Source organism: Rhinolophus sinicus, linkage group LG06 (genome assembly GCF_036562045.2).
Source record: "Rhinolophus sinicus isolate RSC01 linkage group LG06, ASM3656204v1, whole genome shotgun sequence".
NCBI classification, from domain to species: domain Eukaryota; kingdom Metazoa; phylum Chordata; class Mammalia; order Chiroptera; family Rhinolophidae; genus Rhinolophus; species Rhinolophus sinicus.
In genome coordinates, this window is record NC_133756.1 from 157,929,347 (window position 1) to 157,950,488 (window position 21,142).

Consider the following 21,142-nt stretch of genomic DNA (forward strand, 5'->3'; position numbering starts at 1 on the left):
CAGCACCGGTCCCCCTGACAGCAGCCACTCCACAGGGGACAGGAAGCAGGCTTCATCCCCCAACAGAACACTGGGGAAGACTCGAGTAGTACTCCCTGCAGCAGTCCCTTTAGGATTTGGGTTTAATCCCAAGCACGAGGGTGGGTGGGCAAGGAACGGATTTGGTTTCATTCCTTTAGATGCCCAAGCCTTGGCCCGAGCCCTGGGGCGCAGGAGTGAACGCGCGTGGCTGCCGGGCATCTACCAACAAAGGCTTCCTTTATTAAATAGAGATCGCGTTACATTCCTTTCAGAGGAGGAAATCGGATGTGGTGAGGGATGTGTCCAGGTTGTACTCCGGTACCGAGTGGGCTGTGAGGGGTGAGGAGGGGCCGAGGTCCTGCCACCTCACCCCAGTCCTGCATGCAGGTCTTGGCCACCTCAGCCCTCATTGTCTGAATGGCCACCCACAGCTGAGAACAGGCGTGATGTCCTGAGGCCCTGTCTGTGTTTCACCTTGGGAGAAAAGTGCCCTCCCTGGTCCTTCGAGTGGTGGTGGGGGCAGGGCCTCCTGAAGCACAGGAGGGGATGGGGAAGGTCAAATGAGAGGGTAGGAGGAGGAGACTTGATCCATCTTAAGAACCCCTGGGGGGCAGTTCCCAAGCAGATACCAGTTGGCATGGAAGTCCCTGCCAGCCCCTCCATGGCATGCCCAGTGGGGCAGTCCAACAGGATGGCCACCTGAGAATGGGGTGAGGGATGGCCACAGGGGATGCTGGTGGCCCAGGGCTTGGGAACTGGGGTGAGGGGATACCCTGGCGATCAGGTCACACAGCATGGTCCCTTTCTGAGGACATGGCAGCAACAAGGTCCCTGTAAGCAGCAGCTCCCAGGACTGGGGGTGGGGGGTGCTGGCTGCCCAGGTGTCCCCTCACAAGGGCTGAGCCCCTGAGTATGGGTCCAGGCTCGTTGGTCTTTGGTACTTTCTGGAGAGTCTCCTGGTGGCTATAGTACCACTGGGAAAGAGAGAAGAGTCACCTCATGATGTCCAGTCTCTCCTGGGATGGACATTTGGTACCAGCTCAATGCTGTCTTCATGGCCTGGCCATTTGTCTGTCTGTTCCACTTCCGGTTCAGGGGTGGCTCCAGGATCCTGTCTTCCTGTCTGTCTGTCCGTCCTGGGGCAGCTGTTGGTTCCAGCTCTGAGCCCCCCTCCAAGCCTGGGCCAGGCGCTAGGCCTCCTGGGGGAAGAAGCCCAGCTTGGCCAGTGACATCTCCTTCCGCAGCCTCGTGATCTCCCAGAACATCGGCTCTGCTGCAGGCAGAGAGAGGGTGGACAGGTCGGTGACAGCTCAGGGTCACCTCGGGCAGATGGCCCGGCCCCTGACCCTGGCTTTGGGCAGGGCAGCTGGCAGGCACTCTAGGGCTCCCCAGTTCCCCAAGAAAATGTCCTCAGTCAGTGGTGGGACCTCTGTGAGGCTCCACTCTGAGGCCTTGCAAACTGTTGAGTGCTGAACACACTTGAAGGATCTGTACTGCACTGGTGGAAGAGGTGACAGTCACGCCCACAGTCAGACACAGATCTGCATGTGCGCAGTGCCACACACTCGACAGGCTACAAATGTTCCCGAACCCCAGCTCGCTGGCCGCAGGGCAGTGAGCGGGGCGGCAGTGCCAGTTCATGAGCTGGGCGGAGGTGGCCCCTCAGGGCTCACCCCGGTCTGGCTTTGGCCTTCCCGGGGGGACTTGACCCTCGAGCCGGGGAGGAGAGGCTCAGACTCCAAACTGGTTTGGGAGAACTCATCAGGAACACAGTCTGAAGGAGCAGGAAGCTGGGCTTTGTTAATGGGAGGAGGGGGACAGTGGGTGGGTGGAGGACCTGCTGGGCAAGGGCGCAGTGGGAGGCCGTGTTCAGCAGACCATGAGGGGGTCACACCTGGAGGGGAGAGGATTCACAGGGGAGGCCCCATCATGCACCGCCTCCAGTGCCACGCCAGTAACAGGGAGCTGTCCCTTCAGGCCCCAGGGACAGGGAGTACAGGGGTGGCATCAAGCTAGCTTTCCTGGTACGGCGGAGCCCGGGAGGCTCCTTCCGCCGCTCATCTCAGCTCTTTACTAACCCCAAACCTCCCCGCTTGCTGAGTCCCCCCTCCCCTCCCGGGCGCCATCCCGCCTCTGGCCACCAGGGGGCGCTCACCGTCCTGCCGCACCAGGCCTTGCTGGATGTAGCGGATGTAGGTAAAGAAGTTACACACGGCTGTGATCTGTGGGCAGATAGGGGAAGGGTGTGACCAGGCTGTGGTGTTGCCCAGTGGCCAATGGGCCGTCATGGGAGCCTCATCAGCAGGAAGTGGCAGGGAACAGTGAGTGGGCTTCTCCCCCTAGGACTGTGCTTTCGGGATAGAGCTCTTCTCCCTATGGACTCTACTCTCCTCCGTCTCTTCAAGGTGGGAGACACATCCTAGGGGACCACATCCTAAAACTTCACACCCTTTTCATCTCCCATACAGGTCTGTACAGCACAGTGGACATGCAGGCCTATAAGAAACAAAGTTCTAGATGTAATTTTGCTACGGGAATGTCTAGCATGGATCCTTCTCTTGAACCCTAGTTGGGATTGGAAAAGGCAAAGGGGACCGGTGACCACCAAACAAGGCTCTGCGCACAGATACATGGGGTGGGGGCTGCAGTAAAAAGAGACTGGATTCATAATGGGGAGACCCGAGGCACACCCCTTTCTTTCCTAAGGCTCAGACTCCCTTTAGGTAAATGGGAGCCCAATTCACTGCTGGGGGCATTCTCCAGGACAACACGCTCAGATGCGCTGTGAAAGCAGCAGTCAGGAACACACAAACTGCCCTCACTGTCTAATCTGATACCTGACACTGGGGACATCTGTCCACTTTCATCCCCATGAGGAGCTCACCAAGCTTTGGAGTTTCCTAACATGTTCTGTTTAGTTCCTTACAATTCTCTACAGTCTATGAGGGGACAAAAGAATGGAGACCACCCCACCCTTACCCTGCAGCTTGTTGAGTTCCCCTGATCCAGCCTGGGTCACACAACCCAAGAGGGGAGAAGCTAGGAGTCCTGGAGACCCCTCGGCACCCACGGCTGACTGTCAGGCTTGTGTGACTGACATGTCTTAGGACCCTTTCCAAAGCCTGTGGCTGGAGCCCAAGCTGGGGTCAGGAGCCTGGAGCTATAACCTCAATTCTAGTGTCACTCCCTTGATTAGGGTACATTAAACAACAGAGGTGATGGATGTCACTCCTATGATTTCTCAAAGCAAGAAAATGGATACCTCAGTCCTTTAGCCACAAAGGAACTGAATTCTGCCAACAGCCACGTGAGCTTGGAAGAGGACACTGATATCTGGAAAGGATGCAGCTGGTTGACATGTTTACTGCAGCCCAGGAGACCCCAACTACGCTGTGTCCAGACTCCTGACGCAAGGAGAGGAAACTAAATGGGTGTTGTCTTAAGCCACTCAGTTTATGGAAATTTGTTACACAGCAATAGCCAGCTAATACATCTGGCTTGGCTATGTGGCGCCTGAGTCAGTCTTTGCACAGTTCTGAGCCTGATCTGTAGATCAAGGTTGTGCTCCCAAGCCTGGGGCTCAGAGTTACAGCCCAGGGGGGGCTCTAAGGAGTCAAGTGACATTCCAAATGATGATGACTCACCCTGGCCCGGGAGGATGGCGAGATGTAGTAGTGACTCTCAGAGTCCCCGAGCCGGATTCGGTGGCGACAGGTGCGGGAAAGGCCGCTCAGGGCACATGTGCTGGGGGAAAGCAGAGGAGGCCATGAAGGCCAGCTGGGGCTCGCCCAGCCAGCTCATGCAAGGCGGATGCAGCAGCCAGGAGGAGGCACAGAGGGAGGGGCAGCAAACAGACGTGGGAGTGGGACCTGGCATCCTCTCCCCAGCCCAGTTTCCCACCAGCCCAGGGCCAGGCCAAGGGGTGGGGGCGGCAGCCCCAGAAGTCCCTGGGATGGACCTTTAAACCAAGCTGGACCCCACCCCAGAACCCTTCTCTTCACCCGTTGGGCAGGAGAGCTTGGTCAACCTCATGTCAGGTGTACCAAAGCCCTAACCCCTGTAACCACTAAAAACGCATCTCCTACTATAGCCCTCAGACCCAGTCACCTCTCCTCCCAACTAATCAGAGGGAAGAAGCTAGGAGTCCTGGAGACCCCTCGGCACCCACGGCTGACTGTCAGGCTTGTGTGACAGACATGTCTTAGGACCCTTTCCAAAGCCTCCCCTGCACTTGGTTACCAAGTCCCCAGGCTAGGTCATGCCAGCAGGGCCTTTTGCCCAGCTCCCCTCAGCTCCTTCCAACCAGGTCTGTACCTCATCTCTCCCCTTCTCCATGTTATAGCCAGGGCTCTTCCAGAAATCCACATCTATCCTATCTTTCCCTGCCGCTTTCTTACTGCCCAGAAATAGTTATGGAGAATCCTGAGTAAAGGAAGGTTAAGTAGGCACCTTGGCTGCGGAACTTATTAGAGCCTTTGTTGCTTCCAGCTTCCCTGTGACTCTCTGATTGGATCAGGGAACCCTCTTTTCAGGGACATCTTTGGTGATCTGTGAAATGCTGGCCTAGCGGGTTAAAGCCCAAACCTCATCTGAGGACTTTTACACTCTGGTCCCAAACACCCCCTACAGCCTCAGCCCCATCTCCCTGCCCACCCCACTGCTCCACCAGCCAACTCAGTGGTGTTTCTCTTAACACTCCAGCTCCTCATACCTGCTCTCATTGTGTTCCCTCTGCCTGAAAGGCCCTTCCCTACTGGGAAAACTGCTATTCATCCTCCAAAGCTGGCTCAAATGTCCCCATCCATGATGAAGCTCCCTCCCTTGCGGGCCCGACCCTGGGCTGCTGACGGGAAGTGCTCCCCGATCTCTGCCCCCTGCTCCACCCTGGCTATTTTGTTGTGCTCTAGCCCTGCTCAATGTCGGTTGAGTAGCAGGAAGGACAAGATGCTAGGGTCGTTCATTATTTACTAGCAGAAGGCAGAGCTGGCGACTGACATCCCTTACGTGTCAATTGGGGCCGGGAACCCACTGTGGGAGAGAGGATGAGTGGGAGAGGGATGTGTATCAGGTCATCCAGGAAGAGGGAAACCCCAGCTCCCGGACTCCCTGGAGAGCCTGGGGGTCCATGACTAGGGGCAGGATGGGTCAATGGGCACAGCCAAAGATGCCTCCTTGCCCTCCGTGGGGGAAGCCACTGTCCCTCTCCTATCAGGTGCCCCTGTAGTCCTCCCCGGCCTGGCCCGTATGCCACTGCTCCTGCCCACCCCCAGGTGCCATGCCTGGACCCCCACAGGCAGACCTGAAGCTCAGTCCTCCCTGGCCACCCCCGCAGTAGAGTCAAGGTAGGTGGAGCTTTCCCAAGTAGGCAGGAAGGGGTGAAGGGGGCTAAGCTTACTTGGTGCTGCCATACTCGACTGCAGCCACCTTCACTGTGGGCAGTGTTTGTGAAGCCACAGGCTCGATGGTGAGTGTGTTGTCCTCCACGGCAGCCCGTACCAGTGCCGAGAGCTGTGGCAGACCAGGGCGGCAGGTAGGGTGGTGAGGGGCAGGCCTCTGGCTGAGGGGCTGGCCCTCCGGCTAGCCACCTTCTGCCCCCCCTCACCTCCTGCATGGTGAAGTCCAGGCAGGGGCCCACGTCCTCCCGGTACACCCTTTCCAGGAAGGGGCTGGTCTTGTCCAGGGTGGGCGATTCTCTCCAGGCCTGGAACTCTGCAAACAGGGTTGTGTCCACCTGTGGGGGATGGCGAGTGGGGTGGGGTAGTCAGGGCGTTGGGGGCCAGCACAGCAGAGACGGGCAGGTGAGGGCCAGGCAGGATGCAGGGCAGGCCACAGCATGCCAGCATGCCTGTCCCCAGTGGCAAGGCAGAGAACAAAGTCCTGAGAAGAACTCCCTTCTTCCCTTTGCATCAAAGGCTCAAGAACTCAAAGTTTCACTTCCGGTTTGTTTTCTGTTTCCTGGCACTATAGGGTTACAGACTTGGCTCCAGGACCTCGTCCTGAAGACCCTCACTGCCTCCTTGAGCAGGGAAAATTGAAGAGTGACCCCGCAGGTACACACTGGTAACCCCAGGCACCCATAGGCACATGCACACAGGAGGGAAGACACACAGGCTGTGAGAGGCGACTCTCTAGCCGCTCTGGGGAGCATGCAGAGTGACTGAGGCTGGGAGGGGGCAGAGGGGCGGCCCCTCTCTGGAGCCATTACCTGTCGGGAAAAGGAGAGAGAGGTAGAGAAGGTGGGGGCTGTGGGCGGCTCCCCAGGTGGGAGCTGCCAGGCTGGCTCGTAGGTGAGGTGAACCGCCTTGCTGGGGACCACGCAGAGGAGCAGGGAGAGGAGGGGGGGCAGCCCGGGCTGGGCAGGTGGGGTCGGTGGTGGGGCAGACAGACAGACAGACAGGTAGACAGAGACAGATAGGAGGAAGCAGATGTTAGTGTCCAGTTGGAAGCTCAGAACTCAGAAGGGGGACAAGCGGCCTCTCTGGAAGCTCTAGAGACACAGGACAGGATGGAGCTGGGGGCCACCTTGGTGTTAGAGACCCCCAGGAAGCTGAATCCCACTAGAGCCCCTGTGAATGCTCTCTGGGTGCAGCCCTGAGCTGAGATCCTAACAGTCACGTCTTGTCAATTCCTCTAGGGTCCCAGGAGTCCCTATTTACTATGTGAGGAAACTGAGGCACTGACAGGTGACCTTACTTGCTCAAGGACCCATCACCAACATCATAGCCCATTGTCCAGCCTGGATCAGGTACCCCATGTACCCAGCCGAGGACGGGGAGACAGCCCCGCCAAAGGCCAGGCTTGTCTCAGCACCACAGCCAGAGGGCGCTAAGGACCCTCAAGTCCCAGGGGTGTCACAAGGTAGTCCTGGGCCTCAGGGCTGTGGCCACACAGAGCCCAGGCAGCCTCTCCACAGAGGCCCAGTAGCGGCCTCTTCAGGCCGAGGGAGTGTGTCTTTCCGTGGACCCCTGAGGGCACACCCTCAGGCCCAAGGCCAGCCTCAGGTGCAGAAAACATCACCTACTGCTTGGAGGGGTGAGACGACGTTATTACGCATCCCAGATTGTACACCTGGAGGCTGAGGGTCAGATCCCTTCTATCACGAGGAGCCTGCCCAGCCCTCAAGGCTAGAGGACACACAAGCCCAGAAAGGACAGGACAGGCTCCAGGTCACAGCGAGGGGGTCAGGCCTGGTCCTGTCTCCCTTTCCTGTGTCCACTGCCCACCCATAGCCCCTCACCTCTTTTCCCTCCTTGTCCTGGGCAAGAATGTGGCCTGCAGCAGGGCACACGGCAGGGCAGAGGGAGCTGCTGGTGCTCTTATGACGCACGTGGCCCTTGCGGAGCCCAGCCTTGGCGGGGCTCAGAAGCTGCGGGTGGAGCTCACGGTTGGGAGAGGCTGGTGTGGACGTGATGACCAGGGTCTTCAAGGCTGTCACTTCTGCCTGCAGCATGTCAATCTGGCCAAAATGAGATGGCTGCCAACCTTAGCCCAGGGTTGATGCCACCCTGGCTGCCACTGTCTGCCACCCCATCTCAGGACAGTCTGCTCCAGCAGCAACTAGCACCTAACACCAGTTACCCTTGGAACAGCCTTCAAGGTGGGGACTAAGACATCCATCTTACAGGTAGGGAAACTGAAGCTCAGAGCGGCGACATGGCCTGCCTGAGGTCACACTGTAAGCCAGGACTCCATTAGAGGCCCGCGTCTGGGAGCTAGTTGGGCCTCCCACTGAGGGGTCCCCGGGAGCCAGGAAAAGCCCAGCCATCATTTTTATAGATGGGCAAACGGGCTCCAAGAGAGGAAGGTACTTGCCCAGGTTCACAGCCAGCCTGAGGTTTCTGCTTTGTAAAGGGGGTGCGGGAGGAGGGAAAAGAAATGAAAATGACCACAGGATCCTCCTAGCCCCTGGAAGGCCCCAGAAAGATTTCGGTGGTGCAGTAGAATTGCAGAGGCAGGCAGCGTCACCTCTGCCCCATCTTCTGGGCCTCCGTTTGCCCATCCCTGGTGGCCCCAACAGGCCACACAAGGGTCTGATTGGGTAGGAAGGCCAGGACTCGCAGGGCTAGGAGAAGGGCAGGGGCTCTGGGCAGGCCTCGGCAGGTGGGGGCCTCACCTTGCCCCTTGCCTCCTTTAGCTGCTTTTCTGATGCCGCCTGCTTCATATTGGCTTCTCGAACCATCTTGTGGGCTTCCTGGGAAGAAGGAAGGCTCTGTGTGAGTGGTGAGGAGCCAATGGATGCCGAGCAGACCCAGTCCCTTGCACCCCCAGCTGGCCAGCCACCCGTACCTCGAATAGGCTGGCTGTCAGCTCCTCCAGCTCCCGTTCCAGCTGTTCCCGAACTTTGGATAGTCGCTCACATTCTTCATCCTTCAGCTTTAGCTCCTGAGGGGCACGAGGCGAGGCGGGTGGCTGTCAGCCCCTCAGGGGCCCCTACACCTGATACTGGGGGAACACCCCCTGTGGCTCCATGCCCCAGGTCATCCTACGGGGGCCTCTGGGCTCTATCTTGCCTCCTCTGTTCCCCTAGTTTATGATGCGTTTTCCATTTAGCTCCTGGCATGAGGTTGAAACCCAACAGTCAGTCCATTAGCCTGGAACAGGTTTTCAGAGAAGTCAAGACTTCTAAAAGTCATTTAAAAGTCCCCAGAAGAACTGGTCTGTCCTTTGTTTGGACTTCCCTCATCCCTAGCACAGGCGTCACACAGTTGGCCTTGATGGGTGCATGAGATCTCTGGGTATTCGGTAAGAGCCCACAGCTCTCCCAGGTGGGCCCCCGCACCCCTCAGGCCCTCACCTTCTGGGCTTTGTGCAGCTCCTCCTTCAGGAACTCAGAGCCCTTCTCGCGGATCTCCATGGACGAGCTGCGCAGGCGTGACACATCCAGCTGGGTGGCTGCAGGGCCCTCCGCACCTTGGGCCTCCTCCCCTACAGAGGATTCCCTGTGGTTTTTGCAGGAGACCGTGCTCTTCCAGGGGACCGGGACAGCCTCAAGGGGTGGTGGGTGGCCCTCGTCAGGATGGGGCTGGCTGTGAGGCAAACAGCAGACTCAGGGTGGGGTCCTGAGACCTGGAGAGCTGAGCCTAGGGACCAACCCTGGGCAAGGCACCTGCCACTCTGGGCCTCAGTCTCCCCACCTGTAAAATAGGGATGTTACCAGTGAGGCCATCACTAGGGTTGTCACAAGGGCAGAATGATCAAACATGAGGTCTCTTGGGGGCAAGGACAGGATTCATTCATCTTTGTCCACCACTCCCTCCAGCCCAGGACCTAGGGCTGTGTGTATGGCACACAGTAGGTGGTCAGCACACAGCAGGTGCTCAGTTGTATTTGTCCAACAGGTTACTGTCAATACATCCGTGTTGAGAATCTGAGTTTCCACTTCCATAAAGTAGTGACAATCCCAATGGCCCTACCTCAAGGGTCATAGAGATGTGCATAAAACCTTGGCACACAGGAGGCACTGAAGTGAGAACTGCCTTTGTCGTTAATGTTAATGCAAACTTTATGCAAATTTAGGGTGAATCTGAGAGGAAGGACCTAGCCAGCCAGGGCAGGCAGGGCTGAGGCAGGAAAATTCTGCAAACAGCCCAGCAAGGCAGACTCACTTCCTGCCCCCTGGACTGTGTGGGGAGCAGTCCCAGCTCTCTGCTGGTCTGTCTTGTGACCTCAGGAAAACACCTCCCCCTCTGGGTCTCAGGACCCTGTTTTCCCTAAGTTGAAGACGCTGGAGGCACTGTAGGGTGGGGGCCACCAGCCTCTGCCTTCACCCCACCATCCCCCCTTCACAACAGATCCTGGGGAGGGAGAGAAGGAGAGAGGGAAGGAAGAAGTGGGGGAGGGAGGAGGGGCCCCAGCAGCAGTGGTTTGTGCCAAGACAGCACCTCTGGACTTGCTCACTCAGCAAAAGCTGGCGGCTCCTGAGCCAGCAGCTTCTGAGCCCAGTGGCTGGGCTGAGGGTAGGGGGCTGGGCCAGGCTGCTGATAACAGTGGGGAAGTGGAGGGGACAGGGCTCAGACGGGCCCACACAGGAGGGAGGAGAGACAAGGCCAAGGGGTCATGGGATTCAGGATTGCTGAGAGGAATGTGTGAAAGGCAAGGCTGGAGACTATCCTTCCTCCTTGTCCTCTGGATCCTGGGATAGTCACCAAGCAGACCCTAAGCCTCAGTTTCCCCGTAGGGTAACACAGAGGGACTGCGCACCCAGGGACCCAAGCACTGAGCCCATTCCCAACCTCCTTCACACAGCCCTGTCCAGCTGCCCTCTGCTTTAGAACTGGCCCAGAGTGCAGCCTAGAGGTTTCTTGGGCTGGGTCATGCCTGGCAGGGACACACGGCACACACATCTATCCCTCCATCAACAGTGTGTATGCCAGGCAGGGGTCTTTCCTAATACTCTTGTTTAGGAAGGGTGTTGTTGGAAGGGAGTCCTGAGGCTTGAGGGGCTATGGCAGTGCTATGGTGGCCCTGGGCTGGCGTCTACGTTCAGGGGACTGACACTATGCTGGACACTACACAGGGTGCTTTTCCTATGTTATCTCATTTCACACTCTCAACAGCAGCCGTGGTATTGTCCCCATTCTGCTGATGAGGGATAGAGTCTCAGAGAGGTGGTTGGTGGCAGTGCTGGGACAGGTGGCCAGGTCTTCAGCCCAGGCCCAAAGCTCCCAGTGGGAGGGGCAGTGAGTGGCGGAATCGGGGCTTCTGTCTCAGGATCCAGGCCTGATGGGCCCACGGGGACTCAGGAGTCTCTTCCTTGGCTGTATCAGGGAAATCTGACTCAATCCTTGCCCGAACTGGCTTCTCAGCCTCTGCTCGGGCCCAGAAACCACCTCCCAGGAGGGAGGGCCAGGGCCAGAGGAGGTGTGGCTGAGAGCAGAGGCCAGAGTCAGGCAAGCCCAGGGCCATGCCAGGTTCTGACCTGGGGTACATGCCAGCCCCTGGGAATGCTACTGAAATCTTCTGCTCCTGCTTCCGTCCTGCGGATGGGGGTAAAAACCTGCAGCAGGTGCACTAAAAATGAAATGAGAAGTCCCTGGATACGGCACCAGGTAAAAGGTGTAAGTCCTCAGCCACACTGGCAGATACCCCCACCGTGCCTGTCCAGGCTCTGAAACTGCCCATCCCGGATAGCTGCCATGCTGGCAGTCCGGAGGCCAGGGGCTCAGTCCCATTTCCTCAGGTGACAAAGGACAGCAGAGTCACTCAGGCAGAGGCAGCAGTCCCCACCTTGGTGGTGCCCACTTCAACAGAATGAGCAAGAACCGTTGGCCAAGGGTGGGGGTGACCTACAGGGACAGCACAGGGCACAGACAGGATCCCAGGTCTCAGACACCCCGCCACAGTGCCTTTCCCACTGCAAGGACCACCTGTCATGGCCCACGCACCCTGCCTAGGAGAAAAACGCTTCCAACCTCTCCCATGGGGGCCAAGCTTTGTCCACTAGTGTGGTCTGGGCCTCTGGCCACAGTGAAAGACTTTAACTCTCCTGCTGGTCCCATGGGCACAGGCTGGGGGTGTGGCTGGACAGTCCCCATCATTTTCCCAGCATTCCCTCACTTCAGGCCACTGCTGGGCGTGGAGGGGCTCTATTCTGCAGCTAGAGGAAAAAGGGGCCCTGGGAGGCGTGAGACAGATCTCTATGATACCCTCCTCCGAACCCCAGGGGGAAAGCCCAATGCGCAAATCCCAATGGCAGAAAGCATGGCAACAGCAGGACCAACCACCCTGCAGTCACCACTGTCCAATGCCTGGGCCAGCAGTGCAGGAGCAGGAGGGAAAGAATGACCTATCCTGCACTGGGAGGGAAGCGCCAATCTACAGACGCCTCCCACTTCCGGGCAGTTAGGCCAGCTCGGTGACTCAGAAATTTCAGAGGAAGGAGGGACCACAGGCCCCTCATCCCTCGGGTCCAACCCAACCCAGATTCCCCTAACCTCCACACTCTTCAGCCTTCCAGGCCAGAGGCCCAAAAACTTGGACGTGAACCCTACAGTGGGGTGGACTCACGCCGCAGACGGGCACAAGCTACCACTTAAGTTCTGCTGCCCTATGTCTCTCCCCCTCAAGTCCATGCCCATGCCCTCTGCTCAAACCTTCTCAGTGCCAGTTCCCTGCAGAAACAGAGTCTAGTGTTCAGGATACAATGCTGCAGAGGTCACCGGGAAAGGGTCTGCTCAGGGGCAGGAGATAGTAGGAGTCAAGGTCACAGGTAGGTGAGGGCCATTTCCTAGAGCCCACAGCAGTTCATGCAGGAAAGGCCCCACTGGGTCACTTCCCCTGGAAACACACAAGGGTGGGGGGAATGCAGCAACTGCAATCCTCACCACTGACCCAGGCCTGCCCTCGGAGGGGCAGCAGGTTTTTGACCCCATCCACAAAAAATGGCAAAATAAGAATGAGGACCCCTGGATTCTATGGTCCCCAGTCACCCAGCAACTCCCACTGGGCTAGAAGGGCCTGTGTAGAGGCCACTCCTGCGGCTAGAAGGGCCCAATTAGGGTCTTGCGTGCCCCTTCCCAGCCCCGGCCCTACCAGCCTGCCCCTCAGCCTCTCCCTCCCCAACCACCAGTGCCCAAGTCACCTCTTTCAGTTAAAGATCCCTGTGTTAACGGAAACAACAGGTTCATTAAACAAGCAGGCGGGATGCCAGCAAGGGAAGCTCTGAAACTGGGGGCAGAAGAGGGCTGGGAGGGCACGCTGGGACTGCTCTCCCTCTGCCTGGGGCCACTATGTCCACAGTTTAGGGTGGCTGCAGCTGGTCTGGTCAGCAGGAACCCAACCCAGGGCCCAGTTCCAGGGCAGGGCCGTGGCACAGGGGCCTCATTCAGATTCGCGCTCATGCACTCAAGGGCAGTCCAGTAAGCCCCGAGGGCCCTGAGGGTGACAGCCAAGTGATTCTCACCTGGTGCCAACGTTTCAAGGGTTGGCTCTCTGACTGGCCTCCAAACCCAGCCAGGCTCAGCCTACAGACAGGGGCCAAGTCTTCAGCTCCAAACCCACCAGCACGTTGGAATCCCAGGCCCCCACGCACACCCATACCAGCCCACCATTCCACGTACCCACAGATATCATTGTGTGTGAACCTCATTATGCCACTGCTGGGAGATGCTCTCCCCAACCCGGTTTGAGCGATGAAGCACCCAAGGTTCAGAGAGGGATGGGGACCTGGCTGGAATACACAAGAAAGTGGCAGGGTGGGAACTGAACCCACAGTCCAGGCAGTACTGAGTCATGGGACCTGTCACCCAGAGAAGTCTGGACAGGAGGAAAGGGTATGAATGGTGGTTTCGGAGAAGTGAGGCAGGATGCAGACGTCCTTTGAGGAAGTTTGAGACAGTGCGTAAGTGGTGGTGGTAGTGAGGGTTCCACCCAAGCCTGCTGTATAAGCTAGGCAGGCTCTGGGCTAGGAGGGGACACACAGACACAAAAGACTCTGAGAGGGGGTTCACGGGAGAACCAGGGGCTGGATGGGGGCACAGAAAAAAAATAAGTTGCAGAAATTAATTAATGTAATTGAAAACCAAGGAAAAGGTGAATGAGGAGAATAGTGGTACAGAAGAGAGAAATGAGGAACTGGGACAGGGTCTTTCAGGGAAAGGAAAGGGGGTGGCTGAGGTGTTTGGCAAGTGGCAGCTGAGGGGAGGCACCAGGACAGAGGAAGCAGCTGCAGCCCGAGCCTGGATGACAGGATGGGTGACAGAGGAGTTGAGGCCAGAGAGCCAGCCTGGAGATCCGACGAGGAGCCATTCCAGGGATTGGAAGGGAGGGTTCCTGAAGAATGGGACGACAGTGTCACACATGGGAACAGAAGAGCAGGACCCCAGGGCTGGAAAGGGTGGGCCTGGACCACTCCAGGAAGGGGCAGTAGATGTGTGCACGGGAGGCAGGAGCAACATCAGCACCTTGCAGAAGAACAGGGAGCAGGAGAGGGGAGACGGTCAGGGACGGCCTTGGGACGGCAAGGAGGGAGGTCAGAACACCTGAAGCTGCTGGGCCAGGACACACCTCCCCCTACAGCTCCAGGCCTGAGGAGGAAGTCCAGCCCTGGGTCTCCAATCAGAGCCAGCACAAGGCCTGAGAGGGTGGGGGCTCCCTCCTCTGCTGGCGCAGGGCACACAGCACAGACTCACAGTCACCCGTTTAGTCGTAGAAGAATCTGATACCCCAAGACCTCAAACGTCCAATACATACACAGTGAGCACCTGTGCCAGGCGCTCCACCAGTCCTAATCCACCCAATCTGCATGACCACACAGATGCTGGCAGCAACATCACCAAGCCCCTTTTTCTGACCACGTTCTAATTCATTTTGCTCCCCCTCCCCCACCCTATTGGGCATACAAATCCCTTGCAGGCAGGGGGACAGTCTAGGATAAGTAGGACCTTAATGAGGGTCTGAGTCCAGCACTTAGATGTATTGTTGATTAACACGTTGCGTACGGATCACGAGAATCTTCACGAGGGATTTAAACCCCGCCGTACGCAACGTGTTAAGGAATAGCAGGAAAGCTATCACCACCTGTTGAGGGGGAAGGGGAGGTAGTAATTCATGGAGGGCTTCCAGGAGGAGGCAGCAGTGAGGGCTGTACAACCCTTTTCCCTCTGGTCCTGACTCTGGAATCCTCAGGCCATACTTCAGAACTGTCTCAGAGCTATAGTCCCCTATGACTTAGGCCCTATAGACAGGAGCTCACAAATCCAAGCCCCGTAGGGTAGCCATGGCTCAGAGAAGTTAAGTGACTTGCTCAAGATCACACAGCCCTTCTGCAGCCCTGGAGCTCCCTAGCATCCTGTCTACTGCAAAGACACAGTCCCTCATCCCTGGGAGGGTGGGGTGATCTCATCTCATTCCTGGGCAGTCCATCAGACCCTGGCCCTCCTTAAAGATAGATATGATTAGCCCCATCCTCCAGATGGGGAAATTGAGACTGAAGGGCTACATCAACATCATGTGGCCAATAGTGGCAGAAAACTAGCCCAGAACCCAATCTCTGACTTCTGTTGACCAAGTCCCAAGTCAACACTGTGTTAGCTGCAGAAGTACCCAAGATGCCATCCTCACCCCAACCCCTCTGAGCAGGCTTGGCACCCAAGACGATGGACATGGAACACTGTGGGGGATGGGGAAGGGAGCAGCCTGGTTTGAGGGGAGCTGCTTCTGGGGCAGAGTTCATGATGGCTCACGCTCAGGAAGGCCCAAGAAGGCATCCACCTAAGCTCCTGCAGTGTCCTACCACTGCCACTAATCCCAGGGCAGCAGCCCTGGGTCCAGGGCCAAGGGGGCCAACTGGCACCAGGCCCTGGCCATCAACAGCAGTCACCCAAGAGAGAGATTTCAGTTCATCTTACAGATGAGGACACTAAGCCCCAGAGACATCAATGACTTAGCCAGTGTCACTGACTCCTAATCCCAGATTCCTTCTAATCTAGGATGAAAGACTCCAAGTACACACCTGCCCAGAGTTGTCATGAGCTACTAGGGGCCACAAGCACAAACAGCTCAGTGAGAGTCAGGAGGGCAAGTGTGACTCCGAGCAGAGTCACTCCCAGCAGCTGCTGGGGTCTGGGCGAGTCCCTAGGACACCAGGCCCCCAGTAGGTGCTGGCAGCTTGGCCCTGATCTGTCAATGCCTGCCTCCAACCGCCAAGGGAGGGGTCCATAAAAAGGCAGTGGTCAAGGTGACCCAAAAGCTCTGCCTCTCACTCCCCAAGGGCCCAGCTCCTCATTCTTCCCCCGCATGCTTCCACCTGCATTTATGAGACACCTACTTTGTGCGCTGCCCTGGGCTAGGCCCCAGGGAATGCAACTGTTCATACAAGTAGTGAGCTGACTGAGGATCGTGGGGTCAGCTTGACAGCCTGGTTCAGCCACAAGGGTCCTGGGATTATGGCAGAGAGGCTGGACTGGGACCTTCTCCAGAACTTTGAGTAGTCTCTTTGATACTGTCCTTGAAGACAGCGTTCATCTCCTGGTGGTTCCCAGCCTTGTCTGTCTGGCCCTGGCCTGGATGCCTCCAGGGAAGGACATTGTCTGGCTCTGGATCGCTCCCTACCCCACAACCTGCTCATTTCACCTAAAGGCCCACAGAAAGGAGGCCATACTCTTAAGATCACACAGCAACTCAGCGGCTGTGTTTTGCCTTGGGCGCACCTGACATAACAGGTCAATAGTTTCCTCCAGACCAGGCAGTTAACCCCAGGAAGAACTGCTTACTCCAGGTACCACCAACCCACCTCAGCCACTTTCTCCTTACGCCCAGTCTCCTCCCCCCAGGGCGCAATTCCAAAGAATCCTCTACTTCAACTCTCTCCCTTTAAGATTCTCCTGCTTCGTTCTACACCTCACCCCTTCCAGGATTCCATTTCCTCAGCACCCGGTTTTTCCTCCCCTAGGGTCTCATCTCAGCCTTTGCTGGGTGCCATGGAATACAGTCGATCCAGCCTGCCAGCCTCCCTAGGGGCTGTTCCCTTACTCCCCAGCTGTGGCTGGGAGCCCTGTCCTGGGACCACCCATCTGGCCCAGTTCTTTACACGAATACAATACACCCCCGCCCACTCTGGCTGCATCCCCTCCAGGGTCCTTCCAGGCCATGGGAAAGAGGAAATGTTTGCCCAACTCCATGAGAAGACCACAGCCTTTTTGCACATACAGGGCAGGGGTCGGCCAGACCCGGGACAACCTCTGAGAGCCAATGAACAGATATGGGTACTGGGGCCACTAACCCAGTATCTGGCTCCAGGCTGCAGGGAAATCCCACCCCACACTTCTGAGCCCTGCCAGCTCCAGGAACCCCCCAGGTAGAGGCTCTTCAACTTGCTAGCGACCTTGGCAGAGACCCAGCCCCCTTCCCCACAAGCACTGCTTTCTAAGGGTTCATCCAACCTAGGGGACCCTCTTCTAGGTGCGAATCCCAGACGTACTCTGGCTTGCACCCCACGCTCCCATCAAACTTGCCCTCCAGATGAGCTAGGAGGAGTTGGCGCTGTCAAGCCGGGACGGTCTGCCGCACACCTTTCACACTCCCCATCCCCAGAGACGCCCAACCCTTCCCCGCGGAGTGTCCTTCCATCTCTGAGAGGACGCTCGCCTGTCCTCGTGCTAAAACGGGCTCCTCCTCGGCCGCTGGCAGGGCTGGGGAGCAGAGCACCTCCAAGTGGGAAGCGCAGGCCCCGCAGCGATCCTCTACCCCCCCAGCCGGAGGCAGCCGCAGCCCGACCCCATGCAGAACCGCGAGCGCGCGAGGACCTACCCACTCCACATCCCGGCGCCTCGGGGCGCCCAGGCGTCCGTCCCCGCCACCGCCGCCGCCGCCGCGATCTCCCTGTGCCGCGTCCCCGCCGCCGCCGACTCCGCCCCGGGCCGGCTGGCCTGCCCCGCCGGCTGTCAGCCCTGCCCGCCGCCTGTCTGTCGGTGCGGCCCCGACTCGCGCCGGGGGCCCCCAGCCCAGCCCCGACCCTGCCCTCAGGGGGTCACGTGGCCGAGAGGGTGGCCCAAGGACACGTGCCTGACCCCGCCCCTCCGCCGGCCTGCGCAGAGCTCGCGCGCTCCCGCCCAACCCCACGGCCGTGGGCCTGGGGACTGTGCCACCGGCGGAGTGCGGGGAGGAGCCGTATCCACATCGTGCGGCTGCTAGCGCGGCGTTCAGACGCTCCCCGCTGCTCCCTCTCCAGTCACCGCCCCGGCACCGGCACATTGCGGCACCCACGCTGGGCCACCCTGCTCAAGAACCTGCAAAGGCTCCTGGACTTTCAGCTCCCTGATTCTTAACTCAGAGCCAGCAGACAGCCTCCCACCCCCTCACCTGGCCCTCTGGCCATCCCTCCTTCCCTGGGCTCCCTGCTCCATGCCTGTCCCTGTGCAACATCCTGCCTGTTTGGCAGACGCCCAAACAAGTGTTCTCCGTCTTTACTCTGAGTGCTTATCCCAGGCAGGACCCACGTTTGGCCCAAGTCTCCAACCCCAGCCTCTCCTGCCTTTGCCCAAGGTCTTCTGTCTGCAGGAATACACCCCGCCTCCATACACACACACACCTGTCTGGTCCCTCATCCTTCGCAAAACTTTTCCCTGAATCCCAGACCATTGGCCTTTGTGTCCCTCAGTCTCTGTGTCCCTGTCACCTATCCTGAGCCCTTTGCCCTGACCATCTGCCTCAACTTCAGCCTGGGGCTGGATCCAGTGAGAGCATAATCCCCTTTCTCTCCTGGGGGGACAATGGCTCCCACTCTCTGTGTCTAGAGGAGTACTGGGAGAGTTAGGAAAGTACTTTTCTTCCAGATGCTACCAGAACTCTGGGCACTACTCTTCCAGCCTCACAGAGCCAGGGCTCCAGGCTTGAGTGTGTCAGGTTTCCACCTGGGGACACATATTTCATTCATTCATTCATTCATTCAACCCCTTCTGAGTATGAACTATGGGCCATCCAGGGCTGGGGACCCAAAGGGAAACTGCCAGACACAGGCTCTGTCCTCCTGGGGCTCCAGTGTGGTGGGGGAGATGGAAGGAGGGGGACATACTCTCAAGGACCTCTACTTCCAGCACCACCACTTGTCCAAGGCACACTACCTTGCTAAGTGAATGGTATCTTTGTTCAAAAGTGACAATGGTACTCCTTTCCTAGGTGGGCACACCAAGGTGCAGGACTTGGTGAGTGGAGGGTAGGCTGGATTTCATGCCTTGTTCGCTCATTCCTTTGGCTAGTGCCTTGCACAGTCAACAACCTGGGCATCCCTTCCAACGTTGCAGAATCATTCTGCCCAGGCCTCACATACCCTTCACTCTGCAGGGCAAGTGTTTCAACAACTGTGGCTTCCAAAGGATGGGGACCTGCTCCTTCTTGGCACTTGTTTCTGCACCTACCCCAGCCCAGGGTCTGGCCGAAAGCAGATGTCATCATGTTTACTGACTTGAATCCTTCACCAAATAAGACTTGTTGAGCAACTGCTGTCTTCCCGGCCCTTGCTCTGCTCACTATTTAGGGGAAGGGCAAGAAGATGACACAAAGGGAACTCAGCTCAGGACGGGCCCCTTACCCTCCAAATCTTCACGAGCCCAGACAGGAGATAAAACCTGGTCCAAGTCTGACAACTCAGAGTGGTGGGAGATAAAGGGTGAAGGGTGTGTTCGCCCAGGGCTATGGCTTTAGAGGAAGAATCCTCAGCATGGAAGGGCTGTGGAGGCCCTTGAGCGAGGCCTCAAACGACAAGTGTGGGGTCACCACTCTGGGATCATTGACACACCAATTACTAGCCAAAAATAGCCTGTCTATGCATCCAGTTACCTTGGACTCCCAGGTCTCACTAGCTTCTCCTATAGTCCAGGAAGTTCTGCTCCTCAGCTGAAAAGGATCGGCTCAGAGAAGTTAAGGAAACTGCCTGATGTCACACAGCCAGGGGTGGTGGGACTGAGACCCCTTATACCAGTGTTCTGAGAAGATAGCCCAGAAGCCAGAGGTCTCACTGGCAGCTGCAGCTGTATGCAGTCAGGCAATAAGAGGCGCCTACTGGGTGCCTGACCCACAGGTGGGGAGGGAGAAATAAAAGGTGTGTCCTCTGCCCCCAAACCCCTTCCTTCCCCAAATCTAACCCCCCGCAATTCCCCTGACTACCTCCATCACAGACCCTTGGCTGGAGGCAGATGAGGAGCTGAACTTCCAGCCAGGATGACCCAGGCCCTGAGTGTGTCCTCAGTTCATTGTGTGAAGCACGACGAGTGTCATGCCCTCTCTGAGCTTCAGATTTTATATCTGTATGACCAAATTGGACAAGACAATCGTGGCCACCCCCTCGCACTCACCTTGTAGGAGGCTCGTGAAATTCCTCATTGTCCTAGGCCAGTCCCCGGTTGGGAACCTGGCTTCTCACACCCTCCCCCAACTTTCCTGTAGAGTGGCAAAATGCATCCCTCCCCTCCATGTCCCAGGTCACTAGCTCACCTGTCTGTGTCCCAGGGCTCCTCTCCCAAGTTCCCCTCAAGTGCAGCATAGCGAACAGTCCCTGAGCTCATCGCCAGGTACACGGGGCATTTCCCTCGGGCAGGGCACCTGGTATACTCCTCAGAAGGGTCCATGCCTGGAGGGCTGGACCGAGGGTCCCTCTGGAGAATGCCAGGCAGGCAGGTGGCAGAAGCCTTCTCCCTACCCGCAGGCTCACTAACCTTTGCTATCTCTGAGAAGCAGCTGCGTGTGAGGGAGGAGCCTCCCAGACAAGCTTCTATCTCCTTAAACCCCGTAATTATTAACTCCTGTGGCTCAGCTGACAGCAGAAAACCCTGGGGCCGTCCTTTCCGGGCTCTGGGCCAGGGAAGGTGAGACCTCAAAGGGAAATGGGAGCCTTCTTCTACATGCCCAAGGCCCCAGGGCTTCAACTAGGCCCACAGATACAGCTGCCTGTCCCCTCCTTGCCCAGGATGGCAAGTTGGAAATAACCTGTCCAGCCCTGGCTCTATCACGAGCTGGCCATGTGGCCTTGGACAAGGTCCCCTACCCTGGTCCCTGGCCTCAATATCCCCTTCAAACCTTTAACCACCAACAAAAAGGCACCACTCAATAAAGCAGTAAAAAACACAGGCCTGGAGTCAGGCTGGATTCTACCCCACTTCCAGACTGTGACCCTCTGGGCATGTTAGGCTCTCTGTACCTCAGCGTCCCCAGCTGTAAAATGGAATCTCACCCTCTGAGGCACAGCAGGCCAGCTGCCCTGAGATACCCTACAACCCTCCTTTTCCTCACATTAACCCCTCTTTCTTCAGCCTCCACCCCTGCTGATACATTTCTCTCTTGCTCGTACTCCCTCCTCCAGGAAGCCACCTGTGAATTGCTTTCTTCTTCTGTGGGCATTGGGCTCCCACGCTCAGACACGTGGTCTGCCTTGTGTCATGGCAAGTGCCCCATGGCACTGTTGGACACCCCCACTGAGTGACCCGTGGGCATAGACTGGCACACACTAATCATCACATCCTCAGTGCCCCCTTGCTTGGCATATGGTTAGCCTCAATCCACCCCAGAGGATTTGAATGTTCCACCCTGTCTCATCTGGCCAGAATTCTAACCCTAGTTCTGCTATTCCCTGACTGTGTGATCTTGGACAAGTCCCTTAACCTCTCTGGGACTCAGTTCCCTCAGCTAT

General features: G+C 57.7%; 1 protein-coding gene across 6 annotated transcripts; it reads right to left on the reverse strand.

Annotated features, from left to right (window-relative positions):
• Positions 1–241: 241 nt before the first annotated feature.
• On the reverse strand, positions 242–20,195 carry RAB3IL1 (RAB3A interacting protein like 1). 6 transcript variants are annotated; one of them, XM_019719052.2, is made up of 11 exons: positions 19,951–20,195; positions 8,816–9,047; positions 8,308–8,403; positions 8,135–8,212; positions 7,259–7,477; positions 6,227–6,373; positions 5,624–5,752; positions 5,417–5,529; positions 3,666–3,765; positions 2,177–2,243; positions 242–1,291 (listed from the first exon to the last, which is right to left on the reverse strand). In XM_019719052.2, exons 1-11 carry the CDS (start codon positions 20,082–20,084, stop codon positions 1,212–1,214), a joined length of 1,395 nt encoding a protein of 464 aa, XP_019574611.2. In that variant the 5' UTR covers positions 20,085–20,195; the 3' UTR covers positions 242–1,211. The 6 variants fall into 6 exon arrangements, with proteins under 6 accessions (XP_019574611.2, XP_019574610.2, XP_074192587.1 ...); XM_019719051.2 differs by having other exon boundaries at positions 242–1,294; positions 19,951–20,194; XM_074336486.1 differs by lacking the exon at positions 19,951–20,195 and adding an exon at positions 17,269–17,603 and having other exon boundaries at positions 242–1,294.
• Positions 20,196–21,142: the final 947 nt, after the last annotated feature.